We start from the raw sequence: 25,750 nt of genomic DNA on the forward strand, positions 1-25,750 counted from the left end.
TCACACAAGAAGGTCAATGATGTGGGCACAGTATCAGAGGGAAGCCAGAACCCAAGGAACTATAACCAAATAGGAGTCACTGTCTTCAGGTTGGAGGGGGAAAAGATCAACAGGAAGCGGACGGATGAAAATGGTTGGCGTTGTGGTAATTAAGGTATAATTCCTAGCAGACTATTGAAAGACCAAGGATTTAAATCTGCGAGCAGGTTATCTAGCTCCAACCCGAGTACCAGGATTGGCACGTAATATAGGGATTCCCATGAAATTAGGGAAAAATAACCTTTCAAAAATTTATATATCAAATTGAAACAATAAGCAATTTTAATTTTGTGAGTCAAAAACACCTCAAGTATATTTCAACAGAATACATAAACTAGGTTCACTGCCACAACTAATTCCTGAAGGCATTGTTTATAACATATTTTATTTTCAACAAGGGACAGCCAAGTAGTAAATCAGGGGGCCATATCCACTGAACCTTAGCAGACTTACTAAACTGCCTTATTTTTATAGTTTTCTTCCTGTGTAAAAAAAAATCATGTAATTTGCACAATAAAAATTATGATGTGAGGGTAAAACAAGACATCAGACTTTAGTTCCTCTTTCCTCAATTTCATAAATCTGTATGAATTTCAGACATTTGCTATTATAGTAACAGAGTTTTGAAGTGTGCCTTTTTTCAAATAAACCTTACTTGTCTTTTCAAATGTTTGCACACACCTGCGCACACGCACACACACACACACACACACCTCGCATGCACTGCTCATTCTCAGACATGGGTGCTGTTGGCAAGGCCAATATTTATCATCCATCACAGCTGCCCTGAGTTTGACGCAACTGAATGGCTTGCTGGGCCGCTTCAGAGGGAAGTTAAGAGTCGACCACATTGGTGTGTGACTGAAGTCACATATAGACTGAGGCCATGTAAAGAAGGAGGTTTCTGCCCTAAAGGGAATGAGTGATCCAGTTGGGTTTTTTAGGACCATCTTCATTGTCATTTTTACTGATACTATCTTCTTAGTTCCGGCTATTTTTTTTAAAAAACTGAATTCAAATTCTGTATTAGTACTGTGGGATTCTAACTCAGATTCTATGGATTATTAGTGCCAAGTCTCTGGATTACTAGTGCAATGACAGCCACTACACTATAACACCCTCACCATACAACATTTAGTATGTTAGCAGGACCAGATTTATTGTGCTTGAATCAGTTAAATTACCTAGAAAGTTTGCAGGTTCAGGCTACACGATTATAAATTGTAACATTGTTACATATGTTTAGCTATAAACTGAATTTGTGTCTTAGATTTTTAAAACCCAGAATAAACAGGAAGATTGGTAGAAAAATTATCCTAACGATGGGGGGGCGAGAGGTATGTAATAGTAATGAGAAGTGGAGTTGATGTGGTTTAGAGATATTAGGAGGATGGTTCTGGGTGTCACAACAATAAAGTTGGATGATGAGGATAGCAGCACCAAGAACTGATTGTCAGTAGCAGGGAGGAGGTGGGAGAACGAGGCAGTGGACACGACAACGATGATGTGCGAGAGGAAGGCCTTGGGCAAGGCAACAATGAAGTGAGAGAGCGAGGTGATGGGCATGACAACGATGAGGTGGGAGAGCAAAGCAGTGGACACGACAATGACGAGGTGGGAGAGGGGGCGTGGGCATGATAATGATGGGGCGGTTCTAAGGTCTGGCACTGGGAGAGACATCGAGACTAATGACAGGAATCAGAGTCTTAAGAGCACTGGGGGTAGATGATTGGGTTTAGGAAGGGTGTTATGATGTACAAGTATTGGAGAAGGGGATCCCTTGGGGTGAGAGAAGTGTTTTGGGGTCCCTGGATCTTAGAGTGGCTGGATGTTTGGTGGGGTAGGTGATGTGTGGTCAGTGAACCTGAGAGGATTGGTGAAGGGTCTTTTGGAGTCTAAGTGGCACTAAAAGCGAATAATGTTTGGGATTATTGGGAAAGCTTGGAATCCAACAGCATTATTGTGCTCTGGCAGTAATTTTGGAACAAAGGAAAAGGCCTACAATGATAATTTTTTGTTACATTAAAAATCTCAAACGGCTCAATAAGAAAACTGTATAATATTGAGACATACAAAAGAAAATAAAATACTTGCATTTATAGAGCACCTTTCACAAACTCAGGATGTTGTAAAGTGCTTACATACAATTGAGTACTTTGAAATGTAGTTACAATTGTACTGAGGACAAACTTGGCAGCCAGCAACATGTTAATTTCCAGAAAATCTGTCTTAGTGATGCTGGTTCAGGGATAATAATTGGATAGGGCACCAATGTAAAATTCCCTGCTCTCTGAAGTAGTGTCATATGATTTTTATATCCTTCTGAGAGGTCAAACAGGGGCCTCAGTTTAACATCACATCCACAAGACAGCACCTCAGACTCAGTACGGACTAGATTTTGCACTCTAGTGCCTGGGTTAGTACTTGAACCCACAACCTTTTTACTCAAGAGGCAAAAGCACAACCACTGTACCACAGCTGACACCCAAGCAAGTTTCCTGGTTCAGTCAGCTGATCTCGACTAGGACAGTGCATAAGCTGGTACAACTGGCCTTAGCATTTTTGGAGTAGGGAAAGTGCAAAATCATTCCTGTTTGCATTCGGAATCACTATTACCTGAGCTAATGAACGTTTGTGCGTGTTTGGGTAAGGACCAGGTTGGATTTGTGATGTATTTATGTAGTAGCCTGTCAAGTTTCACCTGTCTTGACATGTGCAGGAGCAAGCCTAATTCAATGAGGTATCAGAGGGTTGTTGGCATCTATAAAATTTCACAAAACCTAGGGCTAGTTAGTACTATAGGGTAATGAAAGGTGTACAAAAAGTGAAATCATTTCCAAACTATTTTAAAATTTGGCATTACAGAAAGACAATATGTATTGGGATGGATGCCCATCTTTGCTTTTCACAAGACACCATGTGTGTGCAGATAACCTGACTGCATTCCTGTACATTCATGCCCTCAGGGTCACTATCGTAATAACATACCTCTGCCGTTCTCCTCATGCCAAAAATAAGACGCCTACCTTACAACCAAATGTTCAAGCAAACTGACTGCAGCTGCTGTCCATTAGCTACAAAACTATTTTACCTCTGTCCTACATCTTATCTTTAAAAAAAAAATGTATTTATAAGATAAAATAAAGTGAGTCCTTTTTCTTTTTTTCAATGTGTAAGGTAGTCAGACTGAGATCATTCAGATGGATTTTTTGTTCAGCCCATTTTCAATTCCAAAATTGGCACTGGGTGACGAACACACACTCAAATCTAGAGGCCGGTGGATTGGTGGAAATTGGCTCTCGATCCTCATTAACCTACTCAACACAAGCAGCCAGTTCTGGTCACATCTCTACACACAGCTCATACAAGCAAAGGGATCAAATGTCAGGCTGCTTGTCTCGCTAGCAGTGGCCCTCAGGTATAACCTAGGAGGGACACAGAAACAGAAAGCAAGTTTGTGGGGCCGAGGGGGGTAGAGAAATGAATCAGAGGAACACTTTTGTTCCTCCTGGCTCCAAACAAATATTTTTCTTACTGTACCTCCTGTTTCACTGGATGCCATATGGACTGCTGAAGAATTAATTGCCAACTAATTGCGAGATAGGCTCCTTCAACAGGTATTAGGTCCCTAATTTACCTATATAAAAGGTATACAATGCCTGTTATAAGCATTGGTGTGGGGTGGGGGAAAACTCTCAGTGAGCAAGTTATCCATTGGAATTTCATTAATTTAAATGAAGTATCTTATTTTGTTGTTGCCATTGTTACGTATTCTGCTTATACCAGAAGTCTGTCAAAGCACCACTCAAACAGTGACTTGAAAAACAAAAAATGTCTTTCCACTGGAAATAATTTAAAGATTGAAGGCCATTTGATTCTATGTGATCGGAGGGTTCTCAAGGGGACAAACTGAAATAGAGACTTTGTACTTTAGAAACAATTGGTTTTGCAATACCCTGGTTCTATAAAATCTACTTTGCATTGCCAGGCAGATTCCATGGGACCAGAACAGAAGGCAAACATTTGCATAGGCAGATCTTGCACAGGCCATTGTTTCAAAGTTGTGTTTTGCAATTTGATTTCTGATTTCCGACCTATTGAATAGCTGGGGAAGGTCTGTACAAGGCATAAATTGCTGATCCTTCACTTGTCTCTAGGTCATTGGTGATGGGTGCTAAGAAGTCAGTCTGCCAGTGGCCAGCAAATGGCAGCATGTGTCCTGTGAGGTCCCAGAGAAAGTGACCACTTTAGGTAGGTCATAACACTTTTTAAATCCGTTCACGAGATGTGAGCATCACAGGCAAGGCTGTCATTTACTGCCCATCCTGAATTTCTTGAGAACGTGGTGGTTAGCCAACTTCTTGAACCGCTGAGCTGCATGTAGTGGTGTTTCTATGTGCCTGCTACCCTTGTCCTTCTAGGCAGCAGAAGTCACAACTCTGGAAGGTGCTGTTGAAGAAGCCTTGGCGAATTGCTGCAGTGCATCTTGTAGATGGTCCACAGTGGTGAGAGCAGCAAAGGGAGTGAATGTTTACAGTGGTAGATGGGGTGCCAATCAAGCGGATTGCTTTGTCCTGGATGGTGCCAAGTTTTCTTGGAGCTGCAGTCAGTGGAGAGTGGACAGGCTTTTGGGAGTCAGGAAGTAAGTCACACGCTGCAGAATACCTAGCCTCTGATGTGCTCTTATATGGATAATCTAGTCAGCACTTCTGGCTTAAGAAACTTCTAAATGCTTCAGCATTATCTCACTTTTGCACTCAAATGTTGAGCTCTGCCATCATAGAGGATGGTGATACTCATGGAGCCTCCTTCCTCCGTTAATTGTTTAGTTATCCACCACCATTCACTGCATGTGGCAGTACGGCAGAGCTTTGATCTGATGCATGGGTTGTGAGATCACTTGGTTCTGTTGACAGCGTATTGTTTCTGTTGTTTAACATGCATGGAGCCCTGTATTGCAGCTTCAACAGATTGGCACTAGTTTTTTTTTTTAGGTATGCCTTCTGGTGCTCCTGTCATGGTCTTCTGCATTCATCATTGAATTGAGGTTGCTTGCCTGGCTTGATGGTAATGGTATAGTGAGGGATATATTGGGTCACAAGATTACAGATTGTGGTGGAAAATAATTCTAACATAATTCTGCAGCTGTTGATGGCCCACAGCATTTCATGGATGCTAGATATGAGCTGCTGGGTCTGTTCTGAATCTAGGAACATAGGCACGTAGGAGTAGTAGTCCACTCAGCTCGTCAAGCCTGCTTTGGTAGGATCAATATGATCGTGGCTGATCACAATTCAATGTCTTTTTCCCACACTATCCCCATATCCCTTTATGTCATTGGTATTTAGAAATCTGTCAATCTCTGCTTTAAACATGCTCGATGACTGAGCTTCCACAGTCCTGCCGGATAGAGAATTCAAAAGATTCACAACCCTGAGAGTAAAAAAAAAAATCTTCTCATCTTGGTCCTAAGTGGTTCGCCCTTTATTTTGAAATTGTGTCCCTGGTTCTATTCTCCCGAATCAGGGAAAACATCTTACCTGCATCTACCCTGTCTATCTCTTTAAGTATTTTGTTGGTTTCAATGAGATCACCTCTCATTCTTCGAAACTCTAGAGTATACATGCCCAGTTTCCCCAATCTCTCTTCATAGGACAGTCCTGCCATCCCAAAAACAAGTCTGGTGAGCCTTCATTGCACTCCCTCTTTGGCAATAATATCCTTCCTAAGGTAAGGAGACCAAAACTGCACATAGTGCTCTAGGTGCAGTCTAACCAAGGTTCTGAACAACTGAAGCAAGGCTTCACTACTGCAGTACTCAAATCCTCTTGTAATAAAGGCTAACATACAATTAGCCTTCCTAATTGCTTACTGCACCTCGTTAGCTTTCAGTGACTGATGAGGACACCCAAGTCCCTTTGTACATCTATACTTTCTAATTTCTCATCATTTAAGAAAGGCTCTGCACATCTGTTCCTCCTACCTTACATTTTTTGTCACTTCATATTCCATCTGCCGTGTTTTTGCCCACTTACTAAGTCTGTCCAAATCCTCTTGAAGCCACTTTGCATCTTCCTCACAACACACATTCCCACCTAGCTTTGTGTCATCCATGAACTTGGAAATTTTACATTTGGTCCCCAAATCATTGATATATATTGTGAACAGCTGGGGCCCAAGTACTGATCCTTGCAGTACCTCACTCGTCACAGCTTGCCAATGTGAGAATGATTTGTTTATTCCTACTCTCTGTTTTCTGCCTGTTAATCAATCCTTAATCCATGTCAGCGTATTAACTCCTATCCCCTGTGCATTAATTTTGCTAACCAACCTCCTGTAGGGGTCTTCATCAAAAGCCTTCTGAAAACCCAAGTATACTATGTCCACCCTTCCCCTTTATCAATTCTGTTTGTAACATCCTCAGAAAGCTCCAACAGGTTCATCAAATATGATTTCCCTTTCATAAATTCATGTTGACTCTGCCCAATCAGGTTATTATTATCCAAGAGTCCATTTCTCACGTCCTTTATGATAGATTGCAGCATTTTCCCTACTGCTGATGTAAGGCTAACAGGTCTGTAGTTCGCTGTTTTCTCTCTCCCTTCCTTCTTAAATAGTGGGGTGATATTTGCTACCTTCCAATCTGCAAGAACCGTTCCAGAATCTTTAGAATATTGGAAGATGATCACCAATGCATCCACTGTCTCCATAGCTACCTCTTTCAACACTCCGGGATGTAGAATATCAGGTCCTGAGGATACATCAACCTTCAGTGACATTAACTTCTCCAATATAACCTTCTTACTAATACTAATTTCCTTCAATTCCTCATTCTCGCGAGTCCCTTGGATCTCTAATACTGGGAGATTTCTTATATCTTCCTCAGTGAAGACAGACACAAAGTAATCATTTAGCTTCTCTGCCATTTCTCGATTCCCTATTATAAATTCTCCTGACTTTGCCTGTAAAATGATTAATACACTAGATAAGATCACACAGAGTTAAGGGTAATGTATTAGCTTGGATAGAGGATTGGCTAACCAACAGAAAGCAGAGAGTCGGGATAAATGGGTTTTTTTCTGTTTGGCAAGCTGTAACCAGTGGGATACCACAGAGTTTGGTCCTTGGGCCCCAACTATTTACAATCTATATTAAATGACTTGGATTCAAGGATAGAAGGTACTATAGCTAAATTTGCAGATGACACCAAATAAAGTGGGAAAGTAAGTTGCAATGAAGAAATAAGAAATTTACAAATGGACATGGACAGGTTAGGTGAGTGGGCCAAAATTTGGCAGATGGAGTTTAACGTGGCTAAGTGTGAGGTTATCCATTTTGGTTGGAAGAATAAACAGGCAACTTATTATTTAAATGGAGAGAAACTTCAGAATGCTTCAATGCAGAGGGATCTGGGTGTCCTCGTGCATGAATCGCTGAAAACTAGTATGCAGGTACAGCAGGTAATAAGGAAGGCAAGTGGAATTATGGCATTTATTGCTAAAGGAATAGGGTATAAAAATAAGGAAGTGTTTGTTGCAACTGTACAAGGCATTGGTGAGACTGCACCTGGAGTACTGTACACAGTTTTGGTCCCCTTACTTGAGGAAGGATGTAGTTGCATTGGAGGTGGTTCAGAAAGGTTCACTAGACTGATTCCAGAGATGCGGGGCTTGTCTTATGAGGAGAGATTGAGCAGTTTAGGCCTATACTCGCTAGAGTTTAGAAGGATGAGAGGAGATCTAATTGAGGTATATAAGATGCTAAAGGGGATAGACAAAGTAAATGTGGAGTGGATGTTTCCCCTTGTGGGGCATTCTAGAATGATAGGCCATAGTTTAAGGCTAAGGAGTGGTAGATTTAAATTAGAGATGAGGAGGAATTACTTTTCTCAAAGAGTCGTGAATCTGTGGAATTCACTACCTCAGAGTGCAATGGATGCCAGGACGCTGAATAAATTTAAGGAGGAGATACAGATTTTTAATTAGTAATGGGTTGAAAGGTTATGGGGGGAGGGCTGGAAATTGGAGCTGAGGCCAAAATGAGATCAGCCGTGATCGTATTGAATGGCAGGGCAGGCTGGAGGGGCTGATTGCCTACTCCTGCTCCTAGTTCTTAGGTTATGTTCTTGTGTAATGGACCCACCAAACGTTTCTTTTTTTCGTATCTATAGAAGTTTTTAACAGTCTGTTTTTATGTTTTTTGCTAGTTTACATTCATATTCTATCCCCCCTTTTATCAATTTATTGGTCTTCCTTTGCTGAATTGTAAAATCCTCCCCGTCCTCAGGTTTACTATTATTTCTGGCAATTTTATAGATCTTTTCTTTTAATCTTATCAAATCCTTCCTTTGTTAGCCATGGGTGACTGACTTTTTTTTTGGGTTTTTGTGCCTTACATAATATTAGATTTAAAATAGCCTGTTCTCTAGTCGGTTCCTCAACCTACTGCTCTAGAAAACCATCCTTAACACACTCCAGAAACTCTTCCTCCACAGCATTAGTACTCATTAGGTTTACCCAGTCTATATGCAACCATGATTATTACCCATGCTACAAGCTTCTCTAATCTCCTGATTAATACCATGCCCTACACTACCACTACTGTTTGGTGGCCTATAAGTAACTCCTACAAATGTTTGCTGCCCTTTGCTGTTTCTTAGCTCCATCCAAACAGGTTCCATATTTTGTTCTTCCGATCTGAGATTCTCCCTTACTAATGTAATGATCCCATCCCCTATTATCAGCGCAACACCTCCTTTTCCTTTTTGCCTGTCCTTCCTAAATGTCGAATATCCTTGAATATTCAGTTCCCAGTCTTAGTCACCCTGTAACCATATTTCCATAATGGTAATTAGATCATACCCATTTATTTTAAATCATTTACCTTATTGTGAATGCTACCTGCATTCAGGTAGAGTGCCTTTAACTTTGTCTTTTTGACATTATTCCTAGGCTTAGTTCATGTTCGCCTTTGTTTCGCCTGCCTTCTAATTTCACTTGCTACTTTTCTACTTCTCAATACCAGCTTTACTTCCTTCCAGTTTGACCCCTCAGGTTCCCATCTCCCTGACAAGGTAATTTAAACCCTCCCCAACAGCGCTAGCAAATCTCCCTGCGAGGATATTAGTCCAGGTTCTGTTAACGTGTAACTCATCCATCTTGTACAGGTCCCATCTTGTACAGGTCCCAATGCCTCAGAAATGCCCTCCCTCCTACACCAATTTTCCAGCTACCTGTTCAATTGCTTAATCCTATTCCTATGCTCACTAGCACATGGTATTGGAGTAATCCTCAGATTACTGCTCGAGGGCCTGCTTTTGTAATTTCCTTCCTAACTCCCATAAAACTGCTTTCAGGGCCTCATCCCTCTTCCTAGCTATGTTATTGGTGCCAATGTGGACCACGACCTCTGGCTGTTCAACTTCCTCCAGAAGAATGTTCTGTGGCCGTTCTGTGACATCCTTGGCCCTGGGATCAGGGAGGCAACACACCATCCTGGAATCGCGTTTACTGCCACAGAAATGCCTATCTGATCCCCTGACAATTGAATCCCCTATCACTATTGCTCTTCCACTCTTCTTCCTTCCCTTCTGTGCAGTTGAGCCACCCATGGTGCCAGGGACTTGGCTCTGCCTGCACTCCTCTGAAGAACCATCACCCTCACCCATATTTAAAATGGAAGATTGATCAGCAAGCAGGATAGACTCAGGATACTTCTGCACTACCTGCCTGGTTCTTTTAGACTGCTTGGCAGTCACCCATTCCCTCACTGCCAGCAAGATCCTAACCTGTGGTGTGACCACCACCCTAAACGTGCTATCCATGTAGTTCTCTGCTCGTAGATGCACAACAATGATTCCGCTCGAGGTCCGAAACATGGAGCTAACACTTCTGCAGCTGTGACACTTCCTGCAGAACACATGGTGAGTCCATGACTTTCCAAATACCGCTGGATGCACATTAGCTAAGCTGACCTGCCATAATGTAACATTAAATCATTTACCTCCAATCCATTTCTTCCCCTGTCCCAAAGTAAAAACCAGCTACAGGAGGTTGAAAAAAGTTAGAAAAAGAAAGGAGCCCCTCCCTCACCAAACACTCACTTTACACTCTGTGCACCCAAAGCAGTACTGAGGAAGGCCTGTTTTATGCTCCCTGAAAAACAACTGATTCAAGGTCTGAAGACCAGTTTAAGCTTGCTACTTAATTAACTAGCTGCAGCTGCTCTCAGAGAGCTTGTATACCCTTGCTTGAAGGCTGGAATAAAACTTAACTGGTTTTAATTTAAGGAGTAATTCTTAGTTAATTATTAAATGAAAGGAAACACTAGACTCGAGGTAAAAATTAACCCTTAAAACTATCTATCCCGATAGCATGATGGCAATGGTGCATCACAAATGGAGTGTATCCCCAGTGTGAAGACAGGACTTTTACTCCACAAGGGTTGTGCAGTGGTCATTCCTATCAACACTGTCATGGACAGTGCATCTATCACAGGTAGATTGACAAGGATGAGGTCAAGAAGGCTTTTCACTAGAGTTGGTTCTCTCACCAGTTGTTGCAGACCCAGTCTGGTTTGTCCTTAAGGACTTGGCCAACTCATTTTTTGTGATTGTCATTGAAGCCCAACCCCGCGCAGTACACTCTGTGCATTTGCGGTCCTCAATGCCTCCTTCAAGCGGCATCATCAGCTGAGGGAGTGCAGTTGGTGGTAATCAGCTGACATGAAGATTCATGGGATCCTGATAACAGTTGGAGGCTCCCAGGGACATGCCCTCTCAACTGTATACCATTGCACTACTGATGGTGGATCTGTCCTGCCAGTGGAACAGAACATGATCGTGATCAAAGTCTAAGATGTTGGCTGAAAGATATGATTTTTGACTAGTCTGTGGGACAGCTCTCCCAATTTTGGATGGCCCACAAGCACTTTGACAAGAAACTCCAGCAATGATCTTCTGAGTCTACAATGACTGTCTTCTGAAGATCATAACCATCTTCCTTTGTGCCTTTGTACCATGTCTGACTCCAGCAATTGGAGGGATTGACACGACTAACCCCAGTTTTGCTATGGCTCATTGATGCTATATCCAGCCAAATGCTGTAATTTTGTGACGGGCAGCTACTCTCTCCTTTGATATTCAGCTCTTGCAGCCAAATCTGGATCAAGGCTGTTAAGTAGGCTGGATCTTGACTGTTTCAAAAGAACCTGACTGAATGTCAAGCCCTTTCAAATCATTATACAGATGTTGAGTCTTTTGAACACTACTGTAATATTACTGCTAATTTACTGTGTAATATTTATATTTGAATAAATATAATGGATTATGAAATCTTTAGTCAGTGGGTAAACTCTCCTCTGTCTATTGGCTGCAAGGGTCCCAAGTGAAATGGTTTGGGCAGTCACAATCTTGTTACTTATATTTCAATTGCACAACTTAAAACCAATTACCGTATGGCAGGTCCTTAAAAGAATAACTGATTTTCCAGACATTAGTGCCAAGCAATTTGTACAAGATATTCTATCATTCCCATAAAACACAGCTGCAGGCAAAGCATTTAATAAAACCTCTTCCCCTTCCCACAAGGGCTGTAGAGTTCAAAGTCACAATTAAATCAATTACTAGCCCAAAATGAGACCTGCATTCAGAAGGGTGAAGCCTGCTGCTTCCTATACAGCATGCCATTAGCAGACTTTGGAGAAACCACATCCTGCAGTTTAGTTTCCTACTCTGAAAGCCCTTGTTATCTATCTGATGTGTCGTGCTCAGATCTCACTTCATCTCTGCTGCAGGCATGTCAGACCTACAGAACAAACACTCTAAAAAACTATAAAATGCTTACATGGCAACTACATTTAACTATCACAGTTACAAATTTAAGGTCTACAGCCTCCCTACATTTTTATATTAAAAATCTCCCTCACCCTGGTCCATAGTATCATACATTTTTCCAAGAATAGGCGGGGGTGGCTTGCTCCTCATTCTTCGCCTATGATGTTCATGACGAGAGCTCCTTAGGTAGCCCAGTGGACAGAGTCATCGTCTGCATGAGCATTAAACTATATACAGAAGTTTGCAAGCTAAACTCACAGTTGATCTCGACTGAGAATTCTTTAGAATACATCAATGAAGGTGTATATTAAAGATCATTCAAAGACTTAACTATGGTAAAACTTCATGACTTCCCGATCAGTGTAAAAACTAAACTTTAAATATGCTGAAACAGGATGTGGGCTGGTGGGCCATGGAGACGAAAAGCACAGTTTCTGACTTTCAACTCCACACTCAATTTTTTTCATATTCTTTCACGGATTTGAGCATCACTGGCAAGGCCAGCATTTATTTGCCCATGTCTAACTGTCCTCAAGAAGGTGATGGTAAGCTGCCTTCTTGAATTGCTGCGGTCCATCTGATGTAAGTACATGCAAAGTGCTGTTACGAAGGGAGTTCCGAGATTTTGTTCCAGTGACAGTGAAGTGACAGCAATATAATTCCAAGTCAGGATGGCGTATGACTTGGGGGGGAACTTTCAGGTGGTGGTGTTCCCATGCGTCTGCTGCCCTTGTCCTTCTAGGTAGTAGAGGTTTGCGGGTTTGGACGGTACTGTCAAAGGAGCATATTTATTCATATACATTTGGAGCTCAAAATAGGCACTGGAAGAGAATGCGAGCAGGTCAGCTGTAAATGCATCTCAGTACTAATTGAGGAGTTCCAGAAGGACTTAAGGGTGGGGAAAACAATTAAAACATTTTTCTTTCTCAAATCTGCCCCTCATGATTGTCAGGGTTGCCCATGTTTTTTTTTAAATTTTAGCTAATCACCACTGATCTTCCACTTCCATTAATATTCAAAATGTTGTGCTAAACTCCTCCTTTTTAACACCAACTAAAAGAAGTCTAAAATAAATAGTTTAACAGCTGTGTTAAGAAAGTGTATATAGGAATCTACTGCGAATGTATTCAGCACTTCCAGCAATAAATGGCATATGACCAAAATTTTCAATGGGTGAGCAGTGGCACATATATGATCATGAATATCCTAGTTAGATCTGTCTCAGCAACTTATATAGACACAACCTCAGGCATCCCAGCAGCTGTACTCATCATTTGGCTTCCACTCCTCCTTTCTCCTCTTCACCCCTCCGTCAAGGAAAACAAAAATAAGAAATTCTCCTGGGAGCAGGTACCTTTTCTTTTTATATTTTCCATAGATCATCTTCATGCCTTTGGGCTTGTAAGTAACATGATTTTCAAACCCTTTCAAATCACTGCAGAGATAATGGTCTTCCGAGCATCACAGTTATATTACTGTTCCAAAGAAAATATAGCAAGAATGTTAGCTGATGTATTTGAAGGATCTGATGGATTATGAAGCATTTAGTCAATGACTTTGAATCTAGTTCTTGGTGAATGAATGTCTCCTCTATCCACTGGCTGTAAGGGTCCTAACAGAATTGTGTTTGGGCTTTGGTAATCCTATTTCTTGTAGACATAGGTCTATAACATAAAACTGTCCCTCATACAGCACTCATTTTCAATCACATTCAGAAAGCTGGCTTTCAAAATTGGAAAAAAGATCACTCTTGTACAAAGTAAAATGCTGCGAATGCTGGAAATCTAAAATAAAAACATAATTCCGATGAAAGGTCACAGACCTGAAACATTAACTCTGTTTTTCTCTCTCTGCATAAATGCTCCTGAACTGCTAAATATTTTCAGCATTTCTGACTTAATTTCACTCTGGAAGAGTTGGAATTCCCTTCTGAGTTTGAGGCTGTGTGGAGCGAGCTTTTCTTGGCAGCTAACCTGTGCTGCAGTGGCCTGTGTTTACTTAATACAAACACCGCTGCCTAACACCAACATTCCTTGCATGGAATTACACAACTTTACACAAATTAAAGTTATTAAAACTACTTCCAGTCCCAGCAGAACACTATGCTCGGTGCTCACCATTTAGTCTTCAGGATTATAAATTCAAACCTCAGGAGGGGTAGATTTTAATCTGCAATGACAGATTGAAAACTGGCAGTAGTAGTTCGGACACTCATCATACACCCCCACCTGCCCAGTGACTTCAACAGGGAAGAAAATAGGTTGAGTTTATAGTGAGAATTATCCACTACTGTCAGTTTCCACCCAACATTACAAGTTACAAAGGGAAGACGGGGGAGTAGTGGTAATGTCACTGGACTAGTAATCCAGAAGCCCAGGCTATTGTTCTAGGAAGAAGGGTTCGAATCCCACCATGGCAGTTGGTGGAATTTGAATTTAAGTAATAACTGGAATTGAAAAGCTAGTTTCAGTAATAGTGACCATGAAGCATTGTTGATTGTTGTAAAAATGCATCTGGTTCATGAAGAGGAAAATTCTAGAGTCTAATAAAAGATTTAATAGCTGAGCACTTGGAAAACAGTGGCAGAATCAGACAGAGTCAGCATGGATTTACGAAAGGGAAATCATGCTTGAAAAATCTACTGGAATTTTTTTGAGTATAACTAGTAGAGCTGATGACGGGGAGCCAGTGGATGTAGTTTATTTGGACTTTCAGATGGCTTTCAACAAAGTCCTACATAAGAGATTAGCGTGTAAAATTAAGGCACATGGGATTGGGGGTAGTGTATTGAGATGGATAGAAAACTGGTTGGCAGACAGGAAACAGAGTAGGAATAAACAGGTCTTTTTCCCAATGGCAGGCAGTGACTAGTGGGGTACTGCAGGGATTGGTGCTGGGACCCCAGCTATTCACAATATATATTAATGATTTAGATGAGGGAGCTAAATATAATATCTCCAAATTTGCAGATGACACAAAGCTGGGTGGGAGGGTGAGCTGTGAGGAGGATGCAGAGATGCTTCAGGTTGATTTCGACAAGCTGAGTGAGTGGACAAATGCATGGCAGATGCAATATAATGTGGATAAATGTGAGGTTATCAACTTTGGTAGCAAAAACAGGAAGGCAGATTATTATCTGAATGGCTATAAATTGAGAGAGGGAAATGTGCAATGAGACCTGGGTGTCCTCGTACACCAGTCATTGAAGGTAAGCATGCAGGTGCAGCAGACAGTAAAGAAGAAAAATGGTAAGTTGGCCTTCATAGTGAGAGGATTCGAGTACAGGAACAGGGATGTCTTGCTGCAATTATACAAGGCATTGGTGGGACCACACTTGGAATATTGTGTGCAGTTTTGGTCTCCTTATCTGAGGAAGGATGTACTTGCTATAGAGGGAGTGCAGCAAAGGTTTACCAGGCTGATTCCTGGGATGGCGGGACTGATATATATGAGGAGAAATTGAGTCGGTTAGGATTATATTCGCTGGAGTTCAGCGGAATGAGGGGGTTCTCATAGAAACCTATAAAATTCTAACAGGACTAAACAGGGTAGATGCAGGAAGGAGTTCCCGATGGTGGGAGAGTCCAGAACCGGGGTCACAGTCTGAGGATATGGGGTAGACCATTTAGGACTGAGATAAGGAGAAATTTCTTCACCTAGAGAGTGTGGTGAGCCTGTGGAATTCGCTATCATAGAAAGTAGTTGAGGCCAAAACATTGTACATTTTCAAGAAGGAGTTAGATATAGCTCTTGGGCCGAAAGGGATCAAAGAATATGGGGAGAAAGCGGGAGCAAGCTATTGAGTTGGATGATCAGCCATGATCATAATGAATGGCGGAGCAGGCTCGAAGGGCCGAATGGCCTACTCCTGCTCCTATTTTCTATGTTTCTATGAATGTCCTTTAGGGAAGGAAATCTGCCATTTTTTCCCTGGTTTGGTCTACATTTAACTCCAGATCCACAATGTGGTTGAATCTTAACTGCCCACTGAAATGATGTGGCAAGCCACTCAGTTCAAGGGCAATTAGCAATCGGCAACAAATGCTGGCCTTGCCAGCAACGCCCACATTCCATAAACGAATAAAGAAAAAAAAAGTTAAAGTCTTACCATGTAGTTTCCAGTTCTGATGAAAGCTCAAACATTAATCTGTCTTTACTCTACAGATACTGGTTGAATTTCCAGTATTTCCTGTTTTTATCTAGGCACTTACATTATGTACTGATTCATAAATCAGCTACAAAGCATGACAATGAGCTTAAAACATATTTTTGTGTTGTTAACTTTTGATTCATGGACATCTTTGTTTAAACAATTAAATAGCAAAAAGTTCCTGAAAGCAAGAACATGAAGCAGTCTATCATTATGCCTAAGTGTTAATTTGGCTTCCTCACCTTGACAGTCAACATAAATTTTAAGAAGTCCCTCTAACTCAACAAACAGTTCACCGGATTTTCCTAACAAAGTGAAATATTTATGAAGCAAAAACACCACGAATAAAAATACTTCCACAGTAGATGATCATAAAGCATTTGAAGTTTTGACAACAGAAACCATAAAAATACCCAACTACTGTAGATACAGTTTTAGTTCTCTGTCCATATTAAAAAACTTAACTAAGAGATAGCAGAGGCACTATCACGTATATATAAAAATTGGTTAGAAAAGGGAATAATGCCACTGGACAGGCGGACAGCTAACACAATTCCTATATTAAAAGGGAAATAGTACAAGTCCATAGGTCAACACCAATAGTAAGAAAGATGATGGAATTCTTACTCAAAGATGTAATAGAAAAACATTTGAAAACAAAAAATGCAATAAAGAGTAGACAACATGGGTTTCAAAAGGGAAGGTCATTTTTGTCCAATCTTATTGAATTCTTTGTAGAAATAACAGAAAAGATAGACAAGAATGCTATATATTTGGATTTTCAAAAGACCTTCCATAAGGTGCTTACTTAGTAGACTCATGGACGTATGGAGGCAGGGGACAAAGAGCAGAATGGATAACAAAAAGCTTACAAAACAGAAAAGAGAGTACAGGTTAGAGGTTGTTACTCAGGTGGAAAATGGTTTTGTACAAGGATCAGTGCTTGGACCATTGATGTTCACTATTTACACAATAGATACGGACTCAGGAATTGGAAATACAATTTAAAAATTATATAGGCAACATCAAATTAGCAGGGAGGGGGATATCGTTAATTTACAGGAAGACTGCAACAAAAATGCATGGAAAAATATTAAGGAAGACCTTCATGAGCTTGCAAAATGGGGACGTAATTGGCAAGTGAATTTCAATATAGTTAAGTGTGAGGGTGGTACATTTTGGTTGAAAGAATAAGGCCACATTCTTCTTGGAAAATAAACATCTAAATAGGATCACAAAGCACAGCGATCTGCATACAGGTACACAAGTTACTAAAAATACTGATGCACTTTAATAAGTTCATAACAAAAGCAAACAAAGCACTGGGGTTCAATACTACAGGAATAGAATTGAAAAGCAGAAAAGTTATGTTAAACTTGAACTTTGATTAGACTACACAACATATAAAGTACGGTAAACAGTTCTGGCCCATTTCTGTGCTTTAAATACTACTTAATGTAAAGGATTACCACAGGAGATTATAAAGAGAATAAAGTGGGTTAAGCAGCCAAGATAAATATTGCTGCTGTGAGGCAATCATAACTCATTTGCCACTCATGGACAATCTGAAAACCAACACCGTGAAAATAATTATCCTGAAGTTTAGTTGACCATAAAACATAGAATAATTTTTCACAAAATATACTCAGATACATATAGATTTTGCTCTTATATTCCAATGTAAAGTTGTGATCAGGTTTCATAAAAATTATGTAATACGTTTGAATCTCAGGTCCTTGTTACAATATAAAACGGTGCTATTAAATACGAAAAACTTAGAAAAGTAAACAAGAATGTACAAACAAATTGCGATATTGAGGCACACATGAAATTAGGTATAAATTTAGGGCTTGTTTTTACTGAAATGCAAATATTTCCTCAATAGGGCTGACAAAACATGCTTCCCTACGAAGTCCTAGTGAAAACTACTTTCTCAAGCTAACTCCTACATCTCCACAATCAGCTATTATCATTTATAGGTCAGGAGAAAGATGGGCTGAAAAACAATGTCCTGAAGGTTTCATAAATTATTTGTGGTTCGCATCTTAAACTAACACTTCTTGCTGATACTCAATGAGGATTTCATATATCAAGCTCAAGTGCTGGATACAAGTGTGACTTAAAAAGAGCATAAAAAGCAAATATGTATTCTAAATCTGCCCTAATGGACAGTGAATAATGACAGTTGTAAATCCAGCATGGACTTCTGTCCAAAACGACAAGAAGAAAGCTTAATGGCTTTGTAAACATTACCAGAATACAGAAATTAAATTCAACCTTCAAGTCACTGTGAACCATGTGATAATGTATACAACCTATAATGATCACATTTTTACAAATATTTTTGCTTAACATTATAAATCAGACATTGTTCCAGATTAAATATACTGTGGTGCAATTAAAAAGGACAATAAAATTGATGACTACATTTTATCTGGAAAGTATGTTCCAATATTTGAAATGAACATCCAACTGTTTTAGTTTGAATATTTCACTTATTAAGCATCTTTTAAAAAGACAATTGACAGAAGATCTCAATATAGTTCAGCAATATGTCATGCTTTCTTTCATGAGTTCTTTTGTTATTTGTCTACTCTTTAACATAAAGACAATCCTTCCATAGCTCCAGGGCTCAAGGATTGTATGTTTTCTAGTAAAATCTACACTATAGCCACCACCTGGAATTTGCCTAAAATTAAACATTTACTGTTGGCAGCCAGTGTTCTCATCATTAAGAGGCAGCACTTCGAAGGCAATGTCAGAACGGGGACTTTGGTGAAACTGGCAAAATACAGATGATGCCACAAAAGAAAATAAAGGCAACATTGAAACAGCCTCAATATAGAAAACATCAAAGTTTTGTAATGAAGATGGGTTACCAATCAAACTTGGCATTTTTCCCAGTAAAAGAGGGAAACGGATGGCACAGTGCAATTTTAGCTCTGGGATTTGGATTCGAATTCAGTGGACACATGAAATGAAAGACATCTCTGTGTGCTGAATACATGAATTGTATAGGCATATCCATTCCTAGGGGGCATTGGCCTGGAGTACAAAATCATGTTTAATTCTGCAATAATTAGCTTTAAATTGTCATTTTTACTCAGGCTGAAGGACAGCTGGTGTAGGAAATGGTGCACTGCAGGTGCTCTTCCTTGGATGAGACAGAATAATAGGAGCCTTGTATCTAAAACCTGGGAGCACTTGAAGCTGAAGCAGAGTTTCTGAAATGTGTTCAGTTCGCCTGCACTAACATCCCTCACTTTGGCAGATGTAAAAAAGTTACAGTATTCACTACAAACATATGTAAAACATACAGGACAGGTTTCTGCAGATGACAGAAGAAACAATGACCATACAAATTTTTTAATTTTATAGCATGTAGTCAAAATTTAAAGAAGAACATAAGTATAGATAGTGTTATTTCACTTTTCAAAGTATTCTGCTATTTTATATGCAAAAGAAGCATACTTATGAAAACCCCACATGCCTCCGCATTCAAAGGATCATCCTCCACCATTTCTGCCTACTCCAGCATGATGCCACCACCAAACACATCTTCCCTTCACCCCCAGAGCGGCATTCCGCAGGGATCGTTCCCTTCGGGACACCCTGGTCCACTACTCCATCACCTCCTACACCTCAACTCCCTCCCACCGCACCTTCCCATGCAAGCGCAGAAGGTGCAACACCTGCCCCTTTACTTCCCCTCTCCTCACCGTCCAAGGGCCCAAACACTCCTTTCAAGTGAAGCAGCATTTCACTTGCACTTCCCTCAATTTAGTCTACTGCATTCATTGCTCCCAATGCGGTTTCCTCTACACTGGAGAAACCAAACGCAAACTGGGTGACCGCTTTGCAGAACACCTTCGGTCTGTCCGCAAGCATTACCTAGACCTCCCTGTCACTTGCCATTTCAACACTCCACCCTGCTCTCATGCCCACATGTCCGAACTTGGCTTGCTGCATTGTTCCAGTGATGCTCAACGCAAACTGGAGGAACAGCACCTCATCTTCCGACTAGGCACTTTACAGCTTTCTGAACTGAACACTGAATTCAACAATTTTAGATCATCAACTCTCTCCTCCATCCCCACCCCCTTTCCGAATCCCCCCCCCTTTTTTCCAATAATTTATATAGATTTTTCTTTTCCCACCTACTTCCATTATTTTTAAATGTATTTCCATCCATTGTTTTATCTCTACCTTTCAGCCTTTTCTGATTCCTTCACCCCACCCCCCCACTACTAGGGCTATCTGTACCTTGCTTGTCTTGCTTTCTACCCTTAATTAACACATTCCTCAGATAATATCACCACCTTCAACACCTCTTTGTCCTTTTATCTGTGACATGTTTTGGTTATCTCCACCTATCACTGGCCCTCTATCCAGCTCTACTTGTCCCACCCCCCTTAAACTAGCTTATATTTCACCTCTATTCTATTTTTACTTAGTTCTGTTGAAGGGTCATTCGGACTTGAAACGTTAACTGTGCTCCTCTCCACAGATGCTGCCAGACCTGCTGAGTTTTTCCAGGTATTTTTGTTTTTGATTTGGATTTCCAGCATCCGCAGTTTTTTGCTTTTATAGTTATGAAAAGCTGGTTTCAAAAACAATGTTGATTACATTTTTTGAATCTTAAGCTAATGTAACTATCAGAAGGAAATAAAACTGACTACTTTAAAGTCACGTGGGCAAATGTGGGTTAATTAAGGCAAGCCAGCACAGATTTGTTAAGGGAAAATCATGTTTAACAAACTTTGAGTTTTTTGATGAGGTAACAGAGAGGGTTGATGAGGGTAATGCTGTTGATGTGGTGTACATGGAGTTCCAAAAGGCATTTGATACAGTGCTGCACAACAGACTTGTGAACAAAATTATAGGTTATGGAATAAAAGGGACAGCAGCAACATGGATACGAACTTAACTGAGTGACAGGGAAAAAAGTGTTGTTTTTCAGACTAGAGGAAGGTTTATAGTGGAGGTCCCTAGGGGTCGGTTTTAGAACTTCTGCTCTTCCAGATATATATTCATGACCTAGACTTGGTTTGCAGGGCACAATTTCAAAGTTTCCAGAGGATATAAAACTTGGAAGTATTGTGAACTGTGAGAGCGATAATGTGGAATTTCAAAAAGGCAGGTTGATAGAATAGGTGGACAAGTGGCAGAAGAAATTTAATGCCGAGAAGTGTGGAGTGATTCATTTTGGTCAGAAGTAAATATTACACAATTCAAAAGGGGAGGGGGTGCAGACACAGAGGGACCTGGGTGTATATGTGCATAAATCACTGAAGGTGGCAGGACAGGTTGAGGGTGTTGTTAATAAAGCATACATCATCCTGGGTTTATCAATAGGGGCATAGAGTACAAAAGCAAAGAAGCTATGTTAAACCTGTGTAAAACATTGATTTGGCCTCAACTTTAGTATTGCATCCAGTTCTGGGCTCTATGCTTTAGGAAGGAAGCGAAGGCCTTAGATATGGCGTGGAAAAGATTCACAAGAATGGTTCCAGGGATGAGGAGCTTCAGTTATGTCGATAGATTGGAAAATTTGGGACTGTTCTCCATGGAGAAGAGAAAGTTGAGAGGTGTTTTGAGAGAGGTATTCAAAATCATGAGGAGTCTGGACAGAGTATATAGGCAGAAACTATTTCCATTGGTGGAAGGGTTGAGAACCAGAGGGGACAGAATTAAGGTAATTGGTAAAAGGAGCAATGGCAACATGAAGAAAAACTTAGTATGTTGCAAGTGGTTAGGATATGGAATGCACTGCCTAAGAGGTGAAGGCAGGTTCCTTCAAGGCTTTGAAGAGGAAATTGGATTATTCCCTGAAAAGGAAGAATGAGCAGGACTACGGGGAAAAGGTGGGGAAATGGAACGAGGTGAATTGCTCCTTTAGTGAGCCAGCACAGACACAATGGTTCAAATGGCTTTCTTCTTAGTTGTAACCATTCTGTGATTCAAATCACATTTTGAGGCATTCATCTTTTCTCTAGTATAAAATTGACTACTTTCTTAAATAAAAGGCACCTTCCAACACCTAACACCCCCTCCTTTAAATAGAGCAGTAAAGACTCCAGCTTAATGTCTTGACAGGTTAATTTGATCCATGCTTACAAGACACAGTAATTGTGTTTGTAATTCAACACAAATTAATTTTGATGTTTATAAAGAGTGTACTTCACACCTCTTTAAGAGGAGTACAGACAACTAACTCAGGTTCTCAAAAGCCACTACAGTAGCTGGTGAACAGATCCAGCAGGTGATGTTATGATGATCTGAAACCAAGATCAATGAACAAACATCTGAAGTGTAAAACAGCCCTGTTCTGCCACTCCTACATATTCCATCACACTCTCAGGATACTTCAAAAGGGAAAAAAACATGTGATTAAAAGTTCAAAACTTCTCTCGGATCAGGTGCAAGAACAACATCGATTGAAAAGACAAAATGAAAGTGCCAGGTTAAGGAAGCAAATTAAGCTAAACATTACCGACTTGATTTCAAAGATCAAAATGAAAATTGAAGTGCATCCTCTTGCACTCGTTAGCAGAGCTACAGATTGATTAATGAATATTCAAACTCTGCCCATGAGGCTTTTTGCAAATTTATGGTCTTTAGGAAACCACAAGAAGTCTCAGATTGCAGTTTTATGGGTGGTAGTTCATGTGCACACATTTCAGGCCAAGGAGCTCTGAAAACAGATGTATTGTACCAAAGATAAACACAGTGAAGTTGCCTTGTGTAAATTAGCTACTTACATGATGACTGCAGTTAAACAAAATGTTTTGTCGGATGGAGGTTAAAACTTTTGCCCATTTGTTAGTATACTTGCAGGAATGCTTAACCTTAAATAATAGACTATAGAGAACAATCAAAAACCCCTGCAAGATAATCTACGTACCTGGCCAAAGAGCCACTTAAATGTTATAAATTCCTCCAAATCTCCCTGAAATTGCACATTGCAATGTAGGTTTATAATGGTTTAAGTGGCTATTTGGCCAGGTATGCAGAATATCTAACGGGGGTTTTTGATTGTTGTCAATAGTGTAGTATTTAAAGTTAAGCATTACTGCAAATGTACCAACAAATGGGCAAAAGCTTTAGCCTCCAATTGACTAAACCTTTGGACAGTGAAAGAAAGAGCACTTCCCAGAATTTAAAATGTTACCTTATAAGGTTACGCTATATTAAATGTCAGGTATGAGAAATGAAGTCAACCTCTTTCATATCCAATAGTACCATTATGGCATCAGACAACTTCATTCTGAGACACATTTTTCTCAATTCATTACATTTCTTTTGATAGAATGGTAGTGGCTAGATCTTTTGCCAATTGTTTGACAAAATCCTTCTAAAAGTGACTTTAGCTAAAGCAATATTCCAAGACAAAGCTCAATAGTATCTGTTGAAAGTATACTTCCTAAAATATTTGCTCTTCTCACAAAGTACATACCCAACTTATTTTTAAACTACTAATTCCACATGGCATCTACACCATATTTCCTCCAGATCAGGTCCATCATCTGTCTGATGCTTCCCAACGACAAAAATGTGTATTTATATAGTACCTTTAATGTAATAAAATGGCCCAAGGCATTTCACAGGAGCATTATAAAACAATATTTGACCCCCAAATCACATAAGGAGATAGCACTGATAATCAAATGCCATGTCATAACGGAGAGAAGTAGAGAGACAGTAAGGTTTAGGGTGGGAATTTAAGAACTTAGGGCCCAGGCAGCTGAATCAACAGCCACCAATGGTGGAGCAATTAAACTCAGAAATGCTCAAAAGGCCAGAATTAGAGGAGAGCAAATATTTCAGAAAGTTGTGGGGATGGAGAAGATTACAGAGATAGGAAGGGGTGAGGCTGTGGAGATATTTGAAAACAAGGATAAAAATTTTTAAATCAAGGCATTAGTTCATCAAGAGCCAATGTAGGTCAGCGGGTGCAAGGCTGGCGAGTGAAAAGGATTTGGTGCGTGGTAGGACACGGGCAGCAGAGTTTTGGATCATCTCACGTTTACAAAAGGTAGAATGCGGGATTTTACTGGAATCATTTTGCTACTGGTAACATTTTCTCGAGATCTGTGAGGTCTTTCTCCTTTGTCCAGCTGATGTGGCTAAATGCAATGCGTTTCACGAGCAAAAAGACAATGGTTCCAAATTTATTTTGTAAGACAATAGACTATGAATGTTTAAAGCATTCATTTGAAATCCATTCCTCTACTATTTTAGCAGTGAGAATTTTTTTTTTTCAAAAGAATTTTGACTGAAGTAGCAACCTATTGGCTGGATGAAGCATCTTTAATATAGAGAAAGCATCCCAGGACACTTTGCGGGTAAAATATAGCAGAGAAAAAAATCAGACAAAGCTCTTAAGGGTCTGCACTGTTCCTTATTTTTTGAGGTCAGTTGGAAAAGGCAAATGGCACCTACCATGAATTTGGCATCTCCCTTGGAAAGTGTGTTGGTGACAAAATTTATTGCCTCCAGGCATTCCACAACTGGATTGAGAAGCTTTGGCTGAAAAAAAATCCAATAAAAATGTCAGAGCTGTTGTGTATTCATTACATATGGAGATTATTTATCAAGTGCAGGCACAAGGCTTATTTATAATGTAGGAAAATTTTCACTTAATCTCGTACTTTATAATCATGCCAGTACACTTCTTGCACAATGTTCTTATTGCCTTAAATTGCTCCCATCACTAGTACTTCACTCTAGTGTTATACAACTCAAAATGCTCTCTGCAGACACAATCTAAGTTTGGAAAAACAAAAACCTTTAATTTTATTGCTGAGTTTTTGTCATAATTTAAGTGAACATTTGATAGAAATTTCATTTCCTCATCATAGCACCACTGATAAGCCAGTGACAGCACTGATCATGTTAATTCAGTAAGCTCCATTTGATAAAACTAACCGCATACTAACATTTTCAGGAATTTTTGCTAAGTAAATCTGCAAAGGTAAAGGGGGGGGGGGGGTTACAAGTGATTACATGAGAAAGAACATGAGGGTTTTCTGAACGTCACTTCAAAATCACCCAAATGTTGTAGTTTGAGTATCCCCAGCTAAAGAAATGAAAAAAAAAATAAACTGAGGCTTTGCTTGTGAATAAAAGGTGACTGGAAAACTGGTCAAAATCAGGCTGAATATATTCTCCAGAAGAAGTACTTTGTTCAACCAATGACATTTGTACAAATACCTTTGCAATTTTGCAGTAAATTTCTTCTATCCTTTTCTAGGAGTTTAAAAAGGGTCTTGTGACTGGCAGCAACAGATTACATTTTGTGGTGCAGTTCTAACAGGTTTCTGAACAAAAACTGTGCGTTCTTTACTTGGATTTTGAGACAGAAATTTTATCTTAAGTTAGCCAAAGGAGAACATTCAATGACGGTGCAATGAATTTCAATTAAGCAGTCAGCTTCAGTGCATCAAAGATTTGGGTTCTGTCCAGTATCTGGGGAGGCTCTTGCAATAATTGCTAAACACTCTGACAGGATACACATCATTTAGGAAATCCCTTTCATGTCCATCCTTTGACTTGTCTTTTACAAACATGACTACAATCGCGCTTCTTGACATTTAGCCTCTTCTAATCTTTTGAACTGCAAATAAACTGGCTACTATTTTCACCACCTTGATTTTTACTTTGTTGGGATAAGAATTCACCACATCATCTCCAACTCTAACCCATGCTTTGCCAGTGCCTCAGAACCA

The 25,750-nt window shown here is 40.0% G+C and overlaps 1 protein-coding gene across 4 annotated transcripts in view; it reads right to left on the reverse strand.

The window, feature by feature from the left end:
• Positions 1-25,750, reverse strand: part of polb (polymerase (DNA directed), beta) — a 105,751-nt gene that overhangs the window by 44,074 nt on the left and 35,927 nt on the right. For all 4 annotated transcript variants that reach the window (XM_041210255.1, XM_041210258.1, XM_041210257.1 and 1 more), the window contains exon 11: positions 24,465-24,551. In XM_041210255.1, the coding sequence (XP_041066189.1) occupies positions 24,465-24,551 (87 nt within the window). The remainder of the gene's footprint in view (positions 1-24,464; positions 24,552-25,750) is intronic.

Source organism: Carcharodon carcharias, chromosome 17, assembly GCF_017639515.1.
Source record: "Carcharodon carcharias isolate sCarCar2 chromosome 17, sCarCar2.pri, whole genome shotgun sequence".
Taxonomy (NCBI): Eukaryota; Metazoa; Chordata; class Chondrichthyes; order Lamniformes; family Lamnidae; genus Carcharodon; species Carcharodon carcharias.